The sequence below is a fragment of the Capra hircus genome, chromosome 27 (assembly GCF_001704415.2).
Source record: "Capra hircus breed San Clemente chromosome 27, ASM170441v1, whole genome shotgun sequence".
NCBI lineage: Eukaryota > Metazoa > Chordata > Mammalia > Artiodactyla > Bovidae > Capra > Capra hircus.
In genome coordinates, this window is record NC_030834.1 from 19,345,082 (window position 1) to 19,369,485 (window position 24,404).

The 24,404-nt window shown below is 41.2% G+C and overlaps 1 protein-coding gene across 2 annotated transcripts; it reads left to right on the forward strand.

Annotated features, from left to right (window-relative positions):
* On the forward strand, nucleotides 1,037-23,806 carry SARAF (store-operated calcium entry associated regulatory factor). Of its 2 annotated transcripts, none has more exons than XM_013975441.2 (6): nucleotides 1,037-1,321; nucleotides 14,238-14,416; nucleotides 18,030-18,447; nucleotides 20,484-20,613; nucleotides 21,643-21,794; nucleotides 23,005-23,806. In XM_013975441.2, the coding sequence occupies exons 1-6, from the start codon at nucleotides 1,219-1,221 to the stop codon at nucleotides 23,028-23,030; spliced, it is 1,008 nt and encodes a 335-aa protein (XP_013830895.2). In that variant the 5' UTR covers nucleotides 1,037-1,218; the 3' UTR covers nucleotides 23,031-23,806. The 2 variants fall into 2 exon arrangements, with proteins under 2 accessions (XP_013830895.2, XP_017897439.1); XM_018041950.1 differs by lacking the exon at nucleotides 1,037-1,321 and adding an exon at nucleotides 12,239-12,335.

A 24,404-nucleotide genomic window follows, 5' to 3' on the forward strand; every position in this document is an offset into this window, starting at 1 on the left:
TCTTTCACTTTCATTAAGAGGCTTTTTAGTTCCTCTTCACTTTCTGCCCTAAGGGTGGTGTCATCTGCATATCTGAGGTTATCGATATTTCTCCCGCAATCTTGATTCCAGCTTGTGCTCCTTCCAGCCCAGCGTTTCTCATGATGTACTCTGCATATAAGTTAAATAAGCAGGGTGACAATATACAGCCTTGACGTACTCCTTTTCCTATTTGGAACCAGTCAGTTGTTCCATGTCCAGTTCTAACTGTTGTTTCCTGACTTGCATATAGGTTTCTCAAGAGGCAGGTCAGGTGGTCTGGCATTCCCATCTCTTTCAGAATTTTCCACAGTTAATGGAACACAAATCTTGTGCCAGATATCATGCTAGGGGCTGACGATATAAAGTTGAGTAAGGCACAGTAACGTTTGTCGAGAAAGTTATTGAGGTTTTATAAATACATAATTGACTACAGTTAGACTTTGCCTGGGGCTTCCCTAGTAGCCCAGCTGGTAAAAGTATCCGCCTGCCAGGCAGGAGACCCGGGTTCCATTCCCGAATAGGGAAGATATCCTGGAGAAGGGATAAGCTACCCACGCCAGTATTCTTGGGCTTCCCTGGTGGCTCAGACGGAAAAGAATCCGTCTCCTGTAATGCGGGATACCTGGGTTTGATCCCTGGGTTGGGAAGATCCCCTGGAGGAGGGCACGGCAACCCACTCCAGTATTCTTGCTTGAAGAATCCCCACGTACAGAGAAACCTAGCAGGCTACAGTCAAAACAGACTCGAAAAGAGTCGGACACGACTGAGCGACTAAGCATAGCAGAACCCAAAGACTTTGCCTAATAATGGTTTCATTTTTCAACCACAGCACCTTTGCGCTAAACCCTCAGGCTGCCGGCCCTCATCCCGGCTCACAGCCTGCGCGCCCCCCCTTGGTTCCGCCCCAACGACGGCGCCCCTCCCACGCCCCGCCCACACTATCTGTGCCCGCCCTTGGCTCCTCCCAACGGCGGCGCCCCGCCCACAGCGGCGGCCATTCGGGTCCCCACTCGCGGCGCAGCGGCAGTGACGTCAGAGTGGCGCACGGACCGTTCTTGCGGTAGCGACTCTGCAGCAGATCGGCGTTTCTCGGCGGCCCGAGCCACCGGCGTCAGTGCGTAGCGGCGCGTGGACACCTGCAGCCCCGGCTCTGGCCTGCTACTGCCCGGCTGCCGCGCGCCATCTTCGTCCAGCGCCATGGCGGCGGCCGGCGGGCCGGCAGCGGCCGGACGCTGCGCTCCGTCCTGCCTCCTTTTGCTCCTGCTGGTCGTGGGCACAGCCCAGTGCTGGGACGAACGCGGTGAGTGCCGCTCACACTCCCCCTTTCCCGCTGCCTTCAGCTAGCGGAGGACCATCTCCGCTCGCCGCCCTTTGAGTCCTCTGCCGTAGTTTCTCGTTTCCGTTCTCCTGCCTGTCCCGCGTGCGCTTCCCCCTCGTCCTCCCGGACGTGTGGACTGTGGGGAGTGGGCGGGACGGGAGGAACCTAGCGTGGTTACTATTCCCTACTCCTCTCCCTGGACTCCCGGAATTGGCCCACCTTCTCCTTTCTCGGCCAGCCCTTGTCCCCCGAGTCTGGCTGGCAAGCTCGACCCTCGCCTGCGCTTCCTGCTTTGTTGTCAAGACTGTCTGACGTCATCGTCGCTGGCTGTTGTCTTGGCTGCCTGTTGCTATACCTGGAGGTTGCCACAGCACGCACAGTGTCTGAGTCACACTTAGTGGACAGGCTGCAGACCTTGGAGGTAGAATGTTGTTGTTGTTCAGTCGCTCAGTAGTGTCTGACTCTTTGCGACCCCATGGACTGAAGCACTCCAGGCTTCCCTGTTCTTCCATCTCCCGGAGTTTGCTCAAGCTCATGTCCATTGAGTCGATGTTGCATTCAACCATCTCACCCTCTGTTGCCCCTTCTCCTCCTGCCTTCAGTCTTTCCCAGCATCAGGGTCTTTTTCATTGAGTCGATTCTTTGCATCAGGTGGCCAGAGTATTGGAGCTTCAGCTTCAGCGTCAGTCCTTCCAGTGAATATTCAGGGTTGATTTCCTTTAGGATGGACTGGTTTGATCTCCTTGCTGTCCAGGGGGCTCTCAAGGTTAGCAGAGACGTAAACTGTACTGTTTATGTGAGCACAACTCATGCTGCTGGTTCTATTACGGTGAAGTCTATTGCATTACATAAGCTTTTCTCATTGGATCAAAAAAAATACATTATATTTTGGTGATGGTACAAAATAAGTGATTTTTAAGAAAAACTTATTTTATATCACTGTGTTATTAGAATTTTCTAACGACATTTGATGGGAACGGTAATATCCCATATAATTAATATGTATGTGTGTATATATACACACAGACAGATTGGAGTGATGTAAAAAATGATTTTCAAACAATGAAAACAGCATTTTTGCTTTGTGGAGTAAAGATGTTAAAGCATGGAAAGTGTACCAGCATTGCAGTAGTGATTTGGTGATGAGAAATGAATGTGTTTTTGAACTTAAGCAACTGATTTTTTTTTTTAGCTTCTTATTTCTATTTTTAAATGCTAAAAAGAAAAGGTGTTATTTATAAGTACTTGACTTTGATTACTCCTTTGATGTTTTACTAAAAAGTCAAGTTGTATTTAAATGTCTGTACATTTTACATATGTATTTCTAGAAAGTTTTATATAGATAGGAGACTTTGATCAGAATTATAATTTATAAACTGGATTAAAACATTAGTTGAACCTTCAATCCTTTCTTGAATAAATAAGTGAGGTTTACAGATGAGTCAAGGGAATAAAAAAAGGAACCGAATTTAAATAAATGGTGAACTGCTTCCTGGTAGCTCTTAGTCTGCCTGCTGTATAAAACTATTGTTCTGGAACAAAAGGCACTAAAATATTTTCAGAGTAAACACAGTCTTAACTACTTGGGCTTAACTTTCTTTTGAGGAACTGTTTGTCTGTTGTTTGACTTTGCATGTACTTACTTTGTCCTTAGCTAACACAAAGCAATAATATGCCCAGAAAAGAAAAATTGTACCAGTTCTAAAGAGAGTACCTAAAAACTTTCAAAATTCTTTATTGAGCTACTTTGTATTTGTTATTCTTTTGGGTGTTGGATACATAGCAGTGAACAAACAGTGTTTTGCCCTGAGGGAGTTTACATCTGTTGAGAAATAGACAATAAACAAATTAGGTAAAAAAAAGTGTTGTATTGTAAATAGTGGTATGTGTTTGTGTACTCAGTTGCTCAGTCTGACTCTGCAGCCCCATGTACTGTAGACCCCCAGGCTCCTCTGTCCGTGGAATTTTCCAGGCAAGAATACTGGAGTGGGTTGCCACTTCCTTCTCCAGGGAACTTCCTGACCCAGGGCATCAAACTTGCATCTCCTGCATTGGCAGGCAGGTTCTTTACCACTAGCACCACCGGGGAAGCCTGAATAGTGGTGTGGATGTTGATAAAAATAGGATAAGGCGGACAGAGTGTGTAGGTAGAAGCAGGGAGTTTGAAAATATACATTTATCAGGGAAGAAGGCACATTTAAGGTGATAGTTGATGAGAAATCTGAATGGATGGGTGTGCTATGACCTGTATTATATTTTATTCTACTCTATCTAGTCGTGTCAGGAGGATCCCTTGGAGAAGGGTTAGGCTACCCACTCCATTATTTATGGGCTTCCTGGTGTCTCAGACGATAAAGAATCTTCCTGCAGTGTGGAAGACCTAGGTTCCATCCCTGGATTGGGAAGATCCCCTGGAGGAGGGCATGGCAATCCACTTCAGTATTCTTACCTGGAGAATCCCCATGAACAGAGGAGCCTGGCAGGCTACAACCATGGGGTCACAAAGAATAGGACACGACTGAGCAACTAAGCACAGGACACACAACACACATATGTGTGTGTGTATTTACATGTCTATCTAACATGACCTGTATGTTAGAGGCTCATTCTGCCTGCTCCTTGGAAAACAGACCATAGCGGGTGAGGGTGTAGGGGAAGCTGGGAGGCCAGTGAAGTTTCAAGAGAGGTGATGGTTTGGGCCATGGAGAAGCAGTAGAGTTGATGAGAGTGGTTGGCTTCTCACTTGTTTTGAATGTAGAAATGACAAGGTGATTCTGCTGGATTAGACATAGGGGTGGAAGGAAGAGAAAAGACAAAGATGACTTCATGGGTTTGGGTCTGAGGCTAGAAGGATGGAATTACCATTTCCTGAGATGGGGGATTGTGGGAGAATCAGGTTTGGGGAGTTTGGTTTTGTTCACCTTAAGCTTGAGACCTCCTATGAGTAAATTTCGATTTGTGAGTCTGGATTTCAGGGAACTCTGTGTGACCCTTGACTGATGTGGAGTAAAGTTGTGAGCATTTTGTTCTTAGACCTTGTGTTAGTTCAAGCTTCTGTAACAAAAAAGCATAGACTGGGAGCAGCATTTATTTCTCGATTTCTGGAGGCTGAGAAGTCCAAGATCAGGTGCCAGCATATTTGGTGTCTGGTGAAGCCCCTCTTCCTGCTCTGCAGATGGCTGTCTTGTTAACATTCTCACATTACAGAGTGAGGGTGGGGAGATAGGAGCCCTGGTCTCTTCCTGTTCTTACAAGGGCACTGATCCCATCATTGGGGCTCAATACTCATGACCTCATATAAAACTAATTGCCCCTCAAAGGCCCTGTCTCCAAATGCCATCTGTTGGGGATTAGGGCTTCACATACAAATTTTGGGGGACACAAAACGTAGCAACATTTAGGATCTCTAGGAGGAAAGATGCTGTGGAGTTATGGTAATGAAAACCCATAGGTATGCATGTGCGTGCTAAGTTGCTTTAGTCATGTCGACTCTGTGCCACCCTATGGACTGCAGCTGGCCAGGCTCCTCTGTTCATGGGGGTTTTCCAGGCATGAATGCTGGAGTGGGTTGCCGTGCCCTCCACCAGGGGATCCTCCCAACCTAGGGAACGAACCTGCTGCATTTCTTACGTCTCCTGCATTGGCAGGAGAGGTGTTTTTTTGTTTTTTGTTTTTTGTTTTTTACCACTAGTGCCACCTGTGGAGAAGGCAGTGGCACCCCACTCCAGTACTCTTGCCTGGAAAATCCCATGGACTGAGGAGCCTGGTAGGCCGCAGTCCATGGGGTCGCACAGAGTCGGACACGACTGAAGTGACTTAGCAGCAGCAGCAGCAGCGCCACTTGGGAAGGCTAATATTTTTCATACTTGATCTCCTATTATGTATCAAGCACTCTGCTAGATAATTTTAGTAAATCATATCTAAGCTTCACAACCAGTTTTTTGGTGAATCACATCTTAACTTTACTAGTAATTTCTTTTTTTTTTTTAATTATATAGACAAGATTTATTTATACCATAAATATTTCAACAAATTCCACTTTCTACGATGAGTTCAATCTTCACAAAAGTAGGATGAACAGCACCTGTTTCCACTAGGATCCATAGCATTGCACAAGGTGACAGTGAGCGTGAAAATCTTAATGATGACCACCAGAAAGAAGGTCAGCACGGTTGATATCACAGATTTTTCAGTGTTCCAATACAAGTTCTACCCAAATCCATAAAGAAAGACATACGCATAGGAAACTACAAATTGAAAGCAAGTCTATTGAGATAAATATTGGACATCAATTGTATGAATCTTTAAGGCATAACTGCAGACATTCTTCAGACATTCTTCAAATTCATAGAATGACAACAAAGTATGGCTACGTACAATCCATTCGGTTTTATAAACCACTCATGAATAACCTCACAAGCCATTGAAAACCAGATGACACTTTCAAATAGCTTTGATCTACAAACAAGGCTGTAAGACAGAAAGTTAAAATCAAAATACATGAACTAAATCCTCAATAGATATGAAAACATCCCATGGTAGTGAAGTCAATTAGCATTAGTTATTAGGGCCTTCATGCACAGACTCATCTCTGATCGATGTGATCCCAATTCATATTTGGCAAAAAATATGAAAGCTGATCTTAACAGTCATATTATTTTTCTTTGTACCCTTAAAAAGAAAAATGAACATGAAAAACTAAATTAAGCTTGGAGGCTCACATTTCCCAATCGGTATACAAAGCAACAGCATGTCAAACTTTCTAATTCACATATGCATTTCAATGAAATTGGATGAAATACCCCTAAATAAACACATACTTCTATGCCCAATGTTTCCCAAGGCAGAAAACACTCAATGAATGAAACTGAGAGGGTAACAGCCAGGAAGGCCAGGGGTCTCCAAAGGGAGGAAATGGGGTGCAAGTGTCAGACAGTTGTTATCTGTCACTTCCGAGGCAGGAGGAAACAAGCTGTTTTCTTTTTTCCCCTTCTTGATACAAATTTAAAAAGAGGTTTTCTCTTACAATTCTGTGTTGCTATAATGACACCTGGTTCCGCCTGAACTTCACTTTTCTCATACTTTGAGCTGACCAAGGCATTTTTCTCATGGAAAGGTTTGCCTTAAGCTATGTGAATGTACTATGTATTTACCCTAGACTGTATCTTCAAGTAGGTTCTGCCTAAAGGCTCAGAACTGACTTGACAAACCAATATGCTTTACTCATACATGGTTCTCCTGATCTATGTGAATGAAGCTATCCATTTGCTCATATCAATCGTTTTATGGCCCAGGATGACTCACCTGGTGCCACGGTCATCTCCATATATCTTGTGGGTGAGGGGTCTGCTGCCATTCCTTTCTCTAATGAGTAGACTGCTAGTAGCTAGATAACATCCAGCCAAAGATGAGTAGGGGGCACTCTTTCTGCCCCCTTCTGATGTCTATGTCAGAAGCTTTCTCTCTTTTATACTTTAATAAAACGTTGGGACACAAAAGCTCTGACTGATCAAGCCTCATCACTGGCCCCGGGTTGAATTCTTCCTCTAAGGAGTCCAAGAATTCAAGCATCTTTCATGGTTAGACAACAACCTTTCCAAACAATGGTCTTTTCAAAAAAAAAATGATGATAAGTGATGAGTATGCATATGTCTACAAATGAAATGGGACCTATATGTCAAACCACATAAAAATATATCTTCCCTCAACATACATATAACACAACCAGGCCTTCATATGCATCGATTCTCCAACTATCAAGTCATACAAACGTGGATGTAAAATATCACAATACATTCCAAAGTTTAAAAGTGATGGATATTGACTTTTGCCCACTGGTGCTTCTTTTTATGTCACCTCCTTTATATTAGCTATGACAATGAATCATGTGCTGTGCGAAGTCACTTACATCATGTCCAACTCTTTGGGATCATATGGACTAGGCCCCACCAGGCTCCTCTCTCCATGAGATTCTCTAGGCAAGGATACTGGAGTGGGTTGCCATGCTCTCCCTCAGGAGATCTTCCTGCCCCAGGGATCGAATCCGTACCTCCCATGTCTCCTGCATGGGTATGTTCTGCATGTTCTTTGCCACTAGAACCACCTGGGAAGCCCCAAGACACATGAACATCAGTGGATTTGGGGATCCACGGGGCATATACAGAACCATTCCTCCAGCAAAACTGAAGAATGACTTAAAAATCTCAAACAAAACATGAGTATACGTGTTCACAAACTTCATGGAGCAAGGGTTTCTTCGATCTGAAAACTGGCGTCGATGAAGGACTGTGAAGAATACTTCAAAGTCTGTTTGGCAAACACAGCCTATGTTGGCTATATTTAGTCCTCAGATGAATGGAATGTCATGAGTACTGGGCGTTTCAAATAAGCAGCCTGTGAAGCTGTTGACACTTATTGGGATGCGTGGTATACCACATTCACACATTTCAGTAGCATTGGTGCAAAAACGATACATTTCTCAGGGGAAGCTTCTACATGGACTCTTGGAATCAGAGCTCTAACTCATACACACATACTTTTCCTTTTAAAATGATCCTGCATGATGAGCAAACAAAACACTGGATGAACACCTAGACGGTGAGCTCTGTACTAAATGATTTTAAAGCCAGTAGATGGAATGAGCTGATGAGGAAGACTACAAACGAGTCATCTTCTTCAACTTGGTCAAACTGCTCATAGTCATACAAGTGAATGAAAAGTTGAGCCTGTTGTCATTCAATCCAGACGAAGTTCAAGGGAAGCTGCGATGCTCACTGCCCTTGAAGGAGTCCACGTGGAATGAAGAAGTACTGTGGGAAGTCTATTAGTAACCACCATGTCTTGGGTCCTCTGGATGACCTACAGAATTCTGGAGAGGTCAGGAGATGGGAGGCTCCAGTTCAGAGGTACTACCAACCTCCCAGGATCCACTTCGCTGGAATCCATCTCGGCTGAGTGATGCGTGTGCCCCCAAGAAGGATCCCAATTCAGAATGCCTGTGGTCCACAGCCCTGCGCTCTGCTCGCTGGATGCCAATCGACGGGGACCCAGGAGCCCACGAAACGAGCATTCCCAGCTGCAATGGCGAGCCCTGAGAGCACAACTGGGGACCCCTGGCCCCGAGGCGCCGCCATGTTCCTTAACTTTACTAGTAATTTCTATACAGGTAAGTAAAGTGACATGGCCAAAGTTATATAGCAAGTTGGTGGTGGGAATTTAGTTCAGTGTTCTTTGCATTATCTCAGTGCTTGTGCAACAAAGTCAAGTTGTTATTATTCCTATTACTTAATTTAGTAATACTTTCTGATTTTTTAAACCATTGAACATTTTCATTCTTACAATTTTTTACTTAGTAGGAGGTAGTATGGCACCCCACTCCAGTACTCTTGCCTGGAAAATCCCATGAACAGAGGAGCCTGGTGGGCTGCAGTCCATGGGGTCGCTGAGGGTCCGACACGACTGAGCGACTTCACTTTCACTTTTCACTTTCCTACATTGGAGAAGGAAATGGCAACCCACTCCAGTGTTCTTGTCTGGAGAATCCCAGGGATGGGGGAGCCTGGTGGACTGCCGTCTATGGGGTCGCATAGAGTCAGACATGACTGAAGCAACTTAGCAGCAGCAGTAGTATAGGTTTAATATACAATATTTTATTTTAGTGTAGTTCTGAGAAATTTAGATCTTTGGCTCAAACGTGGAATTAAGTTTTTATATAGTTTTAGGTGAATTTTATTCTGGGGCTTCCCTGATGGCTCAAATGGTAACGAGTCTGCCTGCAGTGTAGGAGACCTGGGTTCAGTCTCTGGGTAAGGAAGATCCCCTGGAGAAGGGAATGGCAACTCTCTGGTATCCTTGCCTGGAAATTTCCATAGACAAAGCCTGGTGGGCTACAGTCCATGGGATCACAAAGAGTTACACACGACTGAGTGAAAATTTCTGTTTCTCTTTCTGTAGGTGGGTTTTATTCTAATTGTATAGTCAGTTATGACAAAACATTTATTACAGAAGGCATCCTTTGTCTACTAAATTAAAAAGCCCACTTTATCTTGTATTGAATTTCTACATAAATCTGGATTTATTTCTAGACTTTCTTTTGTTTCACACTTCACTAGTCTATTTCTGTTACTATTCATACCATTTTGATTATTTTAATTTTATAGTAAGCTTTATCACCTGGTAAAGCAATGCCTTCTTTTTTTTTTAATTGATGTATTGACTGACAATGTTTGTTTTAGGTGTCAACATGTGTTCGGGTTTTTTTTTAAGATTGTTTTCCATTTAAAGTTATTACGAAATAATGGCTCTATTTCCTTGTGCTGTGTAGTCTATCCTTTTAGCTTATTTTAGCAAAGTATTTTTCAGAAAATTTTTTGGCTACTTATAGATATCAATTTTTCCGAAAGCCTTTAACACAATTTCGTTCTAGTTCCAAGGAAGCCCAGTTGGGTTCCTGATTGTACCTGCCTTAAATTTATTTAGGTTTTATTTATATATATTTTTTTCTTGTATAGATCACATATTGACCTTAAGTTTGTTTCTAGATATTTTATGGATGTATATAGTAAGTATATACACAAATATAGTATATATGTAATTTGTCATATAAAAATATAGTAATTTGTCAGTAATTTGAGATAGGCTTTAAATTTTCTTCTGTAATTAGACGTTACAGTTATAAGAAGAGCTTTGGCTTTTTGGTAAGCTGACAAAATATCCAACCGTCTTGTTAAATTCTCCTAATACAACAGAGTTGTCTTTTGGGAAGTTCTCTTGGATTTTGTAGGTTCAACAGCTCTAAATAAAATGTTATTTCTTCTACTCTGTACCAGACATCACAGACAGTGTTTGATGATTATTCAAAAGCTGTTTTCTTCTTCCATCTCCTTGTCTTTCTCCATGTACATACTGAAAAGTCAAATACTCATTTTACTTGAATCTCTTGACACTAAGTGGTCTTGTCAATCTACTGGAGGAATTCTGGGGAAAGTATCTTTAAGTTTTGTTGGAAAATTAATCTTATTTCTCTGTTTTCTTTCAACCCTCTCTTTTTTAAAATGATGAAATACTTTAATTGCAGGCCATAAGTAAATCCTACAGTATAAACCTTTTTTAAATGAACTTTTCCCTAAATAGTAAAAATAACATTACATCTAACAAAATTAAGCCTAATTTCTTAATATCAACTAATAACTTATTCCATATTCGGATACTACAGTTGTCCCTGAAATGTCTAAGCTAGTTTGTTCAAACCTGGGCCCAGTCTAGGACCATGCATCGCATATGATTGAATTATCCCTTAAGTCTTTTGAAAATGTGGAAGGGTCTCTTTTTTTCCATGCCCCTGCTTTGCTGAAGCGATTGGGCCAGTTGTTCTTCAGAATATCCTACCTTCTAGATTCTGTTTTCTCATGGCACTATTTTAGCTAGTAAACTGAACGCTAGGTTCAAAGGATTGATTAGATTCGTCTTAAATACTTTGGGAGGTTACATCACTGGAGATGGTCTAATACAGTCTGTTCCACGTTTGGCAGTGCTAAAGTGACTAGTGGATTACAGGGGTTCTATTTCTCCCTTGTGAAGTTACATTTCCCCCTCTTGTGACTGCAAAGCACTCGTGTAATGTTACTTGGCACCATACCAATATCCATTCGCTTAATGATTTTAAAACTAGTTAGTCCGAATCTGAGTCTGTTTCTTTAGTGGGTTGTAAAATGATGATTTTTCTATTTCCTCTGCTTTTATTAACTGATATTCTTCAGTAAAGTTGAGATTATCTATTGTTTCAGATTATAGTTTTGGCTAGAGAGTTAGGATAAACATTTAATTTAAAATCTTTAATTACTAGTTTTCAAATTAAGGAGGTGATTGGTTGGTTCTCACTTTAAGTATAGACAAATGAGTTTTTGGCTGTCTCTTTGAGTATTATTATGGATTCTTGGGTTTTTATAGATTGAACATGATTTGCCAAGCACAACCACTGTCTTGCTGGTCCATCTTGCTCTTGGTGTCTTAAGATCTTTCTAATCCCAGGATCATAAACATATTCTGTTGTGCTTTTTTTCCAGTATTTTTAATTGGTTGTATGTTTTATGGTGAGTGTTTAACCTTCAGGGATAAATTTTTATATGTTGTGCACAGGATGATCAGTTTCCCGAATCCTGTGGTAGTGTTACTATAGGCTTAACAGGTTTAATTGGGGCTTCCCTGGTGGCTCAATTGGTAAAGAATCTGCCTGCAATGCAGGAGACCCAGGTTCGCTGTATGGGTGGGGAGATCCCCTGGAGAAGGGAATGGCAACCCACTCCAGTATTCTGGCCTGGAGAATTCCATGGACATAGGAGCCTGGTGGGCTATAGCCATGGGGTCACAAAGAGTGGGACACAACTTAGTGACTAAACCACCATGTAGGTTTGATTACATATATATTTTGTTAGCTTTAGTCCAGTTTTCCGTTCTTTGTTACTGGTTTTCAGCTGTCTTTTTACTATTGTTTTATATGTTATTATTTATATTATTTTTAGTTTTGTTTTATTAACAGAATATGGCCAATGTGTCTCAGCCTAGTCTAATTTATTAAGCTTTTTTTGGTAAATAAGTATAAATAGGATGTGTATTTGCTGATGTCAGGGAATATCTATGATTAGGTGGAAAATCATGGGAAGACTCATGTGCACTGTATGATTCAATTATATAAAAATAAACAAGAATCAAAACAGCCTCTGTATATGTATCTGTTTGTGTGATCAAGAAGCTACTTACCAGGCTGCTAGTTTTGGTTATCATAGAAATATGAAGTTGGAGAAAGAGTGGATCTCTCATTTTAAAGGGAAAACGAGTTACTCTTAGACTTTAAAAAACTATAAAATACATATATATATTTCACAGCTATATATGAGTTGGGGAGACAATCTAGGGATGCAGCTTCGTCTCAAGTTTCCATGGACTGCTATTCAGGAGCTGCCATTTCCTGTTCCTTTTAAGGATTCCATCATGTCAGGTTGGTTCTCCGTTTTCTCACCTGCTGGTGTGGCATTTGGCTTATACTTAGGACTAACTACTAGTCCGGGGCTTCCCTCACAGCTCAGTTGGTAAAGAATCCACCTGCAATGCAGGAGACCCCAGGTCAGTTCCTGGGTCGAGAATATCCCCTGGAGAAGGGAAAGGCTACCCAGTCCAGTATTCTTGGGCTTCCCTTGTGGCTCAGCTGGTAGAGAATCTGCCTGCAATGTGGGAGACTTGGGTTCGATCCCAGGGTTGGGAACATCCCCTGGAGAAGGGAAGGGCTGCCCACTCCAGCACTCTGGCCTGGAGAATTCCATGGACTGCATGTTATAGTCCATGGGTCGCAAAGAGCTGGACATGACTGAGCGACTTCACTAGTCTGCTTCCACCTTCTGGAATTCTGTTGCCGTCTCCTTTTCTGTTTTGCCTCACCTTGTTTATTCACGTCATCAAGACAATTTGTTTATTGTACTTTCCGTGGGATTTGAGAGGCAGCACATGCTGCTCTTTTGACAGGTTGATTGTAGGGAATTGGGTGCTAACAAAATGGTAGAAAGTGATGCCTGCTTCATCTGTAGCAGTGAACAGTAGGTGGCGTCCATCAAGCCCCCTGGCATCCACAGAGCTAATTATGGGGCAGTGGACAGTGTCAGAAAAACCCTGAGCCCTGTACCTGTCTGCTAGCCAGAGCGTGGTCTGAGTTGAAGCTCTGTCCTCCGAGTCTTGCTTGAGTCCCCCCGGTTGACAGAACCGAGATCTCTTTCAGGAACTGTAGCTTTAAGAGGTTTTAGGAGTCTTTTAGCTTTGCAAGACGTTAGTACCAATTTGAGGGAAAAATGGCTGTTGAGTGAACCAGTCCACAGTCTCTTCCATCATAATCCAAGGATGATAAGTAGGAAGATTTTTCATTTTCCAGTAACACTTCAAAACTAATTTATGTACATCAGTGCTGGACTTCATTTCTTTGTTTTGACGTCTTCTTTTTAAACTGCTTTGTCAGTGTGATTTTAAATTTGTAAGATAATGTAACTGTTTCTTTTTAAAATTTTGAAATATTTAAAATATTTAAACGCACAGAAGTATACAAGGAAAATCCCTTATCCTCACCAGCCAGTTTTATTGAATCTTCACATTTTACTGTATTTGCAGCAAGTCTCTTCCCACCTGCAAAGTATAAAACATTAGAGATAGAGAGCTAAAGTCTCTTATCTCCCTCTCTCCTCGGAGATACTCTGCTATTGAGTCATTCCTATGTGGTTTTCGTATATTTTTATATACATGTATAGACTTCAATAGTAAGTAGTGCTGTGTTGCCAGTTTTCAAGGTTCATGTAAAGCTATCCTGCTAAACATTCTACAACGTACATTTTGCTTGAGATATTTTTACTGTTTCTTTTGTGATACATGAATTCGAGTTCACTCATTTTAACTGCCGTAGATTTTGGGACTAGGCCAAAATTGCATTAAATCATTTACATGTTGACAGACGTTCAAGTCATTAAATATGCTCCAGGAGCATTCGTGTATATTTTTTGCTTTTTAAATTAACCATCGATGTTGTCATACAGTAGTACAACATTTCAGGGTAATGTACTTTTGCCTCTGATTTGCAAAAATTATGTAGAACTTAGGATATAGAAGCTGTTTAGGGGGCATCCATCCTGAAATGAAGGGAGGCCTCAGAGGTGTGACTTTCTGAATTTTGTGCGAAAGACCTGAAGGATGTTGTGATGGCTTTGGGATTTGGGAAACTCCTTCGTCTACTCTTCCGTGGTCATCCGCAAACGGCAGGGAAGACTGACTTTTGAAAGTATTTCCTACCACAAGAGTTTGACTAGAACGAATCTTTTATAGGACAATATTTACCGTCTGTTTATCTGTGTTCTTACTGTTTCAGACAGAATATTGTTGCGGGACATAAAAGCTCTCACCCTCTACTATGACCGCTATACCACTTCCCGGAGGTTGGATCCCATCCCACAGTTGAAATGTGTGGGAGGTACAGCTGGATGTGACTCTTACACCCCTAAAGTCATACAGTGTCAGAACAGAGGCTGGGATGGTTACGATGTACAGGTAATATTATTATGTCGATGCCAGTCTAAATTGAATTTTTTTCGGAAAACTGTTTATTGAGATGTTGTTCAGTATTTTGGGAAGCACATATAGAAAAATCTAAGGTTATACTAAAATGTATAAATATAAATCAGTCATCCATTCTCTGGAAGAAAGCGTCTACAAAAGAACTGCTTTTAAAGCCTGGAAATAATCATTGTAATTTTTATGCCATAACTTTTTTCTAAGACATTAGTAAGTTCTTAAAACTTTTCATATACTTGGGGGGGTAGGGGGAAGATTTCTTCTGGTTGTTATCTTTCTGTCATTCCTCAAAGAATACCAACCTACCCTTAAAAAATAACAATGATTATTAAGGCATTGTAGATAGTAAGTAGTGGGATTACATGTGTCGCTATTATGCTTCAAATGTTTAATATTTTAAAAGTTGTTTTTGAACTGAGGGTGGTTACTTCTGAATGAAAACATTTCACTGGGCTTTGTTTATTGTCTTTAAGTCTCAGGTGTTTTGTTCTTAGGCTCGACCATCTCCTTGAAGTTCCAGAATTTACTATCCTTTAGAAATGGAATGGAGAAGGCAGTGGCACCCCACTCCAGTACTCTTGCCTGGAGAATCCCATGGAGGGAGGAGCCTGGTAGGCGGCAGTCCATGGGGTCGCTAGGACATGACTGAGCGACTTCCCTTTCACTTTTCACTTTCCTGCATTGGACAAGGAAATGGCAACCCACTCCAGTGTTCTTGCCTGGAGAATCCCAGGGCTTGGGGAGCCAGGTGGGCTGCCGTCTCTGGGGTCGCATAGTCGGACACGACTGAAGCGACTTAGCAGCAGCAGCAGCAGCAGAAATGGAATAGATTTTATTAACTGAATTCAGTTTAAATCAATACTACTAGATTTCTACTTTGTATCCTACCTGCTTTCAAAAAGGACCTAAGATGGTTGGTCAGCTGGCAAGAAACTTGTGTTGACAGTTTACTGTTCCGTCAGAGTGATAGTCTTATTTGATATAATCTTTAGCCAAGTTTATGCAATTCAGGGAGGGGGTTCTTATTTGCTTGGTGATACTTGCTTCACAATACTTTTTTATAGTCTTGCTCACTGAACCATGGAATCTTCAGGTTAAAGCTGAAATTATTTTTGTATTACTTTTCAGTCTTGATGGAAAAAAAGATACCATCAGTAAAGTCATTGACTAAATGTATATTAAATACTACAATACAAAAATGAATGATGGAGTCACAGCCCCCGAGCGCTCTTCCTAGTAGAAAAGATGAGACAAGCGCTCACATTACATCTAGGTGCCAGCAAAGCATTGTAAAGTCATGTGTCGTTGGGGGGATTGTGAAAGAAGACTTCAAGAGGAAAACAGTGATGTACTGTGTTAGTAAGGAATGATAAGATTTTTAGAGCTGAAGAGATGGAGAAGGGAATAAATGGCAGAGCAAAGAAATCTAGAGACCATCATACATTGACTCAGGTTTAGTAGCAGGAGAGAGCCTTATTTAACTCTGAGAGTTTAAATATAATAATTAAAAGCCACTTTTAGTATATGCTATTAAGGAAACGACAGTTAACATGAAATACCAGTAGAGATCGAGTTTGTCTTATTTACCTAAATCAACAAGCTTTTAAATCTTCCTCCAAATAAAATAATTTAAAAAATGGAATAGTGGTAGCAACAACAGCACAATAGAAAAATTATATATTATATTATCCAAATTAAAAATTTTTAGTCTTCCAGAAAGTGAAAAGGATGTACGCAAAAGAAGAAAGCTTTTGCAGTCATATATCTGATTAGGAACTTGTGTCCAGAGTATGTGAAGAATTGTTACAGCTCAGAAGGCAGATAACCAAATTTAAAAGTGGATAAGGTATTTAAGTAGACATTTCTCTAAAGAAGATATACAGATGGTCAATAAACATGTGAAAAAAACAAATGTTCCACATCATTAGCTGTCAGGGAAATAGAAGTTAAAACCTCAATAAAATACCAGTTCCTACCCAACAGGATGCCTGCCATTAAAAAGGCATAATAACAAATGTCAGTGAGGATGAGAGTCTCATACACTGTTGTTGGGCATGTGAACTGGTATAGCCACTTTGAAACACTGGCAGTTTCTCAAAAGTTTAAAACATAGTTACTGTATGTTTCAGTCATTCCACACCTAGGTGTTCACCCAAGAGAACTGGAAATGCGTGTCCACACAGAAACATACTAAATGTTTGCAGCAGCATTATTCACAAAAGCCAAAAAAGTAGAAACAGCCCAGATGTCCATCGGTGATGAATGAATAAACAAAATGTGGTATTTCCATACGATGGAGTATTTTGAGCCATTCATGCTACGTGTGTGAACCTTAAAAACATTCTGCCAAGTGAAAGCAGCTAGTCACATAGGACCACATATTGTATGTTTCCGTTTATGTGAAATGTTCAGAATAGGGGAATCCTTGCAGACAGATTGGTGGTTGCCTGAAGTTGCAGGGAAATGGGAGTGACTGCTCATGGAGATGAGATTTCTTTTGGGGGTGATGAGAATATTCCAAAATTGGTTGTGGTGATAGCTGCACAGCTCTGTGAATATACTACAACCCAGTGAAATGGGTGAATGTATAGTATGTGAATTATATATGAATAAAGCTGTCACAATGTATCTGAAGTTTGAGAGAGGAAGATATTGTCCTAAAAAAGAGAAAAGCAATAGAACCAGTCAGATCTATTTTAGCTTACCTTTAAAAAAAAGTTGTTAGAGAAGCTTTCAGCTGAAAATAGTTATAAAATTCAAACTAGGCCTGGAATTTTTTTTTTTTAAGCTGGAAAATTTTGAGACTAGCATAGATTCTTTTTGTGTTTTTCTAAGTATCTTTAGAAAAAGCTTTAAGCAGTTGCTTCTTGGATTGGACCTTGGGAATGGTAGTTCATGGTTTTTATAGAATTTGTATGGAAAGTTTTTCTCAGAAGGTTGTATACCATCTCTAATGCTGTATGGAGCCACCATTTACCGTATATGATGCTAATTTTTGAACCTTAATGTTTAAAAAAACCTCTGTTTTTAAAGAAAACTTCTCCAGCAACAGTGATTAAAAAGTCGACATTTAAAAAAATTTGCTTAAAATTTATAAATTAGGGAAGGCTTAATATGTACAAAAGAATTCTTCACATCTGTATGTAAGAAATAAGGAATAGTAGTAAATGAGCACTCCTGTACCCACCACCTTGCTTCAGTATATTGTGAACATCACCAGTATCTTTGAAGCCCCCAGTTTGCCCTCCCCTAGCACAGAAATACTCATTCTGAATTTTATCATTCCCTTGCTTCTTTTTGTTGTTTGGCTTCCCTGATAGCTCAGTTGGTAAAGAATCCGCCTGCAATGTGGGAGATCCCAGTTTGATTCCTGGGTTGGGAAGATCTGCCGGAGAAGGTATAGGATACCCACTCCAGTATTCTTGGGCTTCACTTGTGACTCAGCTGGTAAAGAATCCGCCTGCAATGCAGGAGACCTGAGTCGGACACGACTGTGAGACTTTCAGTCACTCATACAGCCCAAATAATGTATATTGAGTGAAAAAAAATCTTATGATTCTAATAACCTATTTCTACTTTTTCTTCACAGTGGGAATGTAAGACTGATTTAGATGTCGCATACAAATTTGGAAAAACTGTGGTGAGCTGCGAAGGCTATGAATCCTCTGAAGACCAGTATGTACTGAGAGGTTCCTGTGGCTTGGAGTACCAGTTAGATTACACGGAACTCGGCCTGAAGAAGCTGAGAGAGTCTGGAAAAGAGCATGGCTTCAGCTCATTCTCTAACTACTATAACAAGCTGTCCTCCCCAGAGTCTTGTAGCCTCAGTGGAGTGGTTACCATCGTGGTGCTGCTTGCTCTTGCCTTTGGAGTTTATAAATTCTTCCTCAGTGATGGTCACGAGTCACCTCCACCATATTCTGAGGATCCTCCATATTCCCATCATTACCAGAGATTCGGCAGCTCAGCCGGGCCTCCTCCTGCAGGCTTTAAGTCTGAGTTCACAGGTGTGTTCCCCTAGACCATGGCGGGAAGTAAGGTGGGAGTCTGGCAGTGAATCCTGTGTGGTCTGAAGCATGAAAATGCTCACACTGGGAAACTAAAGCAGATTTGCCTTCTTAGTTTTTACTTTTGACTTCTTCTACTGCTTCGGTTTTCTCTTTTAGGTCAATTGTGATTACCATTTTAAGGATTCGTGATTAAATTATAAATTATCTAGTCAGACTTGATTAGGTTTGGTAATAACCTTGAACTCTGTTTCATACCATACATAAAATTTTATTCATTAAATATTACAGTGTTCAACATAAAAGATATGACAGGTTTCCAGGAGGAAACAGGAAAATATTTGTCACGATAGGCAAAAATGTCTGAGTACAAAAAATGCCAGCAAAAAAGAAAAGATGGGTAAACTAGATTAATTTAAGAATGTCTAGTCATCTAAAAACAACTTTGAGAGAGTGAAAAGGCAAGCCGCAGACTGGGAGAAGGTATTTGTAAAACATATTTCCAACAAAGGATGTGCGTCTACAATAAAGAACTCCCATAAATCAGAGAAAAAGACAGACAACTGAATTTTTTTAGTGGACAGATTTGGACAGCTCTTTTTAAAAAAATTATTATAGTAAAAGAAGATGTCCAGATGTCCAGTAAAAATTTGAAAAGGTGCTTAGCATCATTCATCTTCAGGAAAATGCAGATTAAAACCTGAGTTCTTCATTAACCACCATTTAATCATAATGGCTGACATTAAAAGGGCAGACTACCAAGCAATGGCAAGGATGTAGGTAACTGGAACTTGCTGGAAGAGGCTGAGATGATAAAGCACTGTGGAAAACTGTCAGTGTCTATTGAGACTAGACACACGTCACCCAGTGACCCAGCAGTCTCATCCCGAGATCCACACCTGAGAGGAATGCACACGTGTGTGCACAGAAAGATGTGCACAGGGATGCTCAGGGCAGTTTATTCATAGCAGCCAAAAACTAGAAATAGGATGTCTGTTAACATTCAGTTCAGTTCAGTCGCTCAGTCGTGTCCGACTCTTTGCGGCCCCATGAATCGCAGCACGCCAGGCCTCCCTGTCCATCACCAACTCCCCGAGTTCACCCAAACTCACGTCCATCGAGTCGGTGATGCCATCCAGCCATCTCATCCTCTGTCGTCTCCTTCTCCTCCTGCCCCCAATCCCTCTCGGCATTAGGATGAGACAAATTGTGTTTTTTTCTCTCTCTCACAATTTGAATACTATAGAAAATTTTAGAAAAAACCAAAACTGATACATGCAGCAGCGAAGGTCGATGCTCCTGGACATAATGTATAGCAGACACAGAAGAATATCTCTGTATGATTCTGTTTATAAAATGTTCAAGACAGGGTGAAACCAAAGTGTAGTGAGAGAAGTCAGAGTCGGCTTTTCTCTGACATGGGAGTTGTAATGAGGAGTCTGTGGGTGCTGGAAAGGTTTTACTGATGTGGGGAGTGGTTACACGCATGGGTAGTATATGCAAACACATAGGATTAGCTGTAAGAGCTGTACACATAGGATTAGTGCCTTCTTTTATGTATATCATACAGCAGTTTAAGAAAACCTTCCTCTGAACAGAAGATATTTTTTGGGTCTAAGACCTGACTTCCCTGCTAACAAATACGCTCCACTTGGATTCCTCCACTAGACACTCAGGTACAGCTCTCACCTGGCGCTTCTGGAGACGCCCCCAAGGTAGAAGGGAAGTTACTCTGACACGTGTGGTCATCTTCCAGTAACTAATTTGGAGCAGGGCGGATGTGACCTTTCAGGAAGAAAGCACCTTCCACTGTCCTAAAACACATCTCTCCTCCTCCATGTGTGTGGGAAAGGGAGGCACTCCTTAGTGATAAGACTGTTTTATGAGTACATTTTTTTAATATAACTTGTTATAAGTTGAGACCAAACTATTATTGTTAAATCATACAGATGAAGCAATTGAAATGTCATATTTTACCTTTAGTTTGTAGGCAATGGTTTAAGAGAGGATCCATAAGAAATCATTTTTATTTCCAGGACCGCATGGTGCAGCTGCCGGTTTTGGCAGTGCTTTTCCCGGACAGCAAGGGCGTGACCGTTCAGGACCGGGGTTCTGGACTGGCTTGGGAACCGGAGGGATATTAGGATATTTGTTCGGCAGCAACAGGTAGGCTTTGCATTTATCCCATCTGCTCTTTAATTCAGGCTTGCTTTAGAGGCTTCTTTGTCTTGTAAATGTGACTGGATTTGTTAAGGAAGTAAATTCTGAGGACATTACCCTGTTAAATCAGATTCTCTGGGGGCGGGGAAGGAATGCTGTCTGTGCTTAGATCAGTGTTACATGTCTTGTTTTCTTTCCCATGTCATGCTTACAGATTTGAGATAGGAGAAAGATGTTGACATCCGAGAAGGCAGGAAAGAATGCAGCATTTGGGGCACAGTTGGCCTTCTGGTTAGTTGAAGAATGGTAGAAGCGAGGGTCAAAAGAGCTGGGGACCCATTTTTTTAACGTCTTCAGTGTTGACTGTAGTTTAAGTTTATAGTGTATTTGAGTGTGAATTCAGAAAGGAGCCTTTATTTGCTTCATTTTCTTCCTTCACAGCAATGACCATAACAAGGACAGAAATATAAAACAGTATTTATTTCATGTTAATCCTCATATGGTGGGCGTCCCTGGTGGCTCAGTGATAAGGAATCCCCCTTCCAGTGCAGGAGACGTGGGTTCGATCCTGAGTTGGGAAGATCCCCTGGAGAAGGGAATGGCAACCCACTCCAATATTCTTGCCTGGAGAATCCCATGGTCAGAGGGGCCTGGCGGACTACAGTCCATGGGGTCACAAAGTGAAAAAGTGAAAGGTGAAAGTTGCTCAGTCGTGTCCAACTCTTCGAGACCCAGGGACTATATATAGTACATGGAATTCTCCAGGCCAGAATACTGGAGTGGGTAGCCTATCCCTTCTCCGGGGGATCATCCCAACCCAGGAATCGAACCGGACTCTGCTGCATTGCAGGCAGATTCTTTACCAAAGGGTTGAACAGAACTTATTGACTAAATAACAGCAACAAATCCTCATGTACAAGAAACACTATGGAAAAAAATACTTGATAAAAATAGTTTCCTGATAGTTTAGGAACAGGAAGGGATTTAAAAATCATAGTCACAAGGAAAATGCCTGCCCCGCTTTTTTCTTTCTAGAGCGGCAACCCCCTTTTCAGACTCGTGGTACCCATCCTACCCTCCGTCATACACCAGCACGTGGAATAGCCGGGCTTACTCACCACTTCGGGGAGGCTCCGGAAGCTATTCAGCATGTTCAGGCTCAGAGCCAAGAACCAGAACAGCATCAGGTGAGAGCAAAAATCAGTAAGTTCCTGTTCAGTAGAGTACAGAAGTAATTTGGACCTTACTATGATTATGTATTTAGCAGTTATGGTTTACATGGTATACCTGTCAGAAATATTAGTTGCATAATTAATTGAGATAAAAATACAATTCAGATTCATTCTTTTCTTCCACTTCTCTTCTTTAAAACTCAAACAGGAATTTGGTTTAGAGACTCACTTCTACTGCTAGTCATCTTTTAAGTTAAACCTTCCTGAACATTGTATTTGTCTATGTTTAATTCTGTTAAATCTCTAGGGGTCCTTTAAGCGCTAAAGTGGGAATTTTCTAGGTAGAAGGCTGAACATTTCAGTTCAGTAAAGCTCAATAAAAATTTATTGAGCCATTCTTCAATTTACATTATTGTCAAAAATATGTTTATTGCAGTTGCTAAGAGGAAATTTTGTAAAGAAGCAGAGATGAGATATATATATAAAAATTAGTTGAGGTTAAGCATCTAGCTAATTAGCCGAGAATGGGGTTAGTGGATGATGAAACAGTAATACATTGCTATGGGTTGGGTTTTTCTTCTCTTAGCAGAGGGTAGAAGTTACAGAACAGTGAATAATTCTTGAAATTAGGAGAATAGAAAACTCATTCTCTGTGGAAACAAGAATTATCAACTAGATACATCAACTAGAAAGAAATTTTTCTCCTTACATGAAGAAAATCTTAAACATTAGCAAATAACATACAGGAAAGTCTGAAAAAGAATGAGAACAGATGGAAACACTCATGGTCTTGTAACGTGTTAGCACGTGTGCGTGCATGTGCGTGTGCATGTTGACTAACATTTACCATCAAAAGTCCATAACCCTCCCCCAGGTTACTTATGTTTCCCACTGGAGTCATGAGAGGCAGCAGGGCCTGACCTAGGCTTCAGCGGCCTTTCTGCTGTTTGGCTTAGACTTTGAGAATCGCCTTTACTATGTCAGGCCGCCCCCAGAGAATACATCTTTGGTTTCCTGGTTAAAAGTTAACTCCCAGCAACCATGATGCTGATGGGAGGGCTGGAAGGGCTGTTGGGGGGCCAGGGCGGATGCTCTGTGTCCTGCACAGTCCTGGACCACAACCTGATTCTCTTTTTCCCTCATATCTCTTACTCATTTGTTGACAGTATGAGCAGTTTTAGTGCATTGAAGAAAACTAATACGAAATTTCCTCTTCTCCTTCTAGGATATGGTGGAACCAGAAGACGATAAGAGAGTTAAAAGTTGGGGTCAAACACTGGACGCAAATGTTCTGATGTTTCATCACTTTCTCTTATAAAACGTGCTCCCTGCTAACAGCTGGGGAAAGGGAATATGCAGAAGTTCTGTGGTGGTGTCCTGTATGGCTTTCTGTATCCTGTTATTAGAGGCTAAGAGTGACATATGACAGAATGCTTCTGTGACCACTGTACGTTTGTGTAACACGCAGATGTGTATTATATTTGAAAGTGATGACTCCTGTGGAATGCTAGGAATGTATTGTGTAATTTCTAAAACCTGTGATGCTGTAAGAATAAGAATGAAGGCTTTATACCAGTAGACACTGAATCAGAAATTTTCAGTTTTAGGTGGTTTTAGATGTTGATTCATTATTATCATAGAAATGATAATAAGCTATTTGGTATGTATTATTGAGTGTTTGCTGTTCTCCAAACATTTAAACCAAGCTTTGGACTGCTAATTATACTTTCTTGTGTGTTTTGATCACTTCTGAGCTGAGGAGCTTTGAATCTGTCAGCGGTAGGTGGGGTTCTGGTAAATGAGAATTACCTTTTTTTTTAGGAAAAGGTGGAAAATAAGTATCTAGAAGGTTGTCATGAATGACTGTGCTGACAAAAATGCTTGAAACCTCCATATTCATTTTTAAAGAAGGAAAGTTCAAGTGCTTCAAAGTTTTCTAATAGCAGAAGCATGCAGTTTTCTGTGGAATCTCATGTTGTGTAGCAGTCTGTTTCAATCTTACATTAAAATGACAGAAAAAATAAAAACAAAGGGCTTTGTTCTTTCTATCAGCCTCGACACAAGTTGGTGTTACTTTTTCCCAAAGGAAAAGGGATTCATGCCGAAGTTCTCTCTCCCTAAAGAGTAGTTTCCCCGTGGTCGTCTTGCCTTAGCTACCCCGTCATACAGAAAACCTCAGTTCAGGAATTCCCAGTTATACTCATTAAACATCATTATTTTGCTATGGAAGACAAGAACAGAGTTGTGTTGTTATTATCACTATATATGATACTAATTCTTAAAAAAATTTTTTTTCTTTTATTGAGATAATAGTTGATGTACAATATAGTGACTCAACAATTTTTAAAGGTTAAACTCCCCTTCTATTTTGTTGATCAGTTGCTCAGTCGTGTCCGACTCTTTGTGACCCCATGGATGGCAGCATGCCAGGCTTCCCTGTCCATCACCAACTCCCAGAGCTTGCTCAAACTCATGTCCATCAAGTTGGTGATGCCATCCAACCATCTCATCCTCGGTTGTCCCCTTCTCTTCCTGCCTTCAATCTTGCCCAGCATTGGGGTCTTTTCTAATGAGTCGCCTCTTTGCATCAGGCGGCCTACTCTAATTTTTTATCTACAGTAGTCG

Bases quoted from the DNA above. Each gene is read 5' to 3' on its own strand.
- SARAF (XM_013975441.2), top strand. From the start codon at position 1,219: ATGGCGGCGGCCGGCGGGCCGGCAGCGGCCGGACGCTGCGCTCCGTCC. The intron at 14,417-18,029 runs GTAATATTATTA...TTTTCTTCACAG, and splicing joins GGGATGGTTACGATGTACAG to TGGGAATGTAAGACTGATTT. The intron at 18,448-20,483 runs GTGTGTTCCCCT...TTTTATTTCCAG, and splicing joins CTTTAAGTCTGAGTTCACAG to GACCGCATGGTGCAGCTGCC.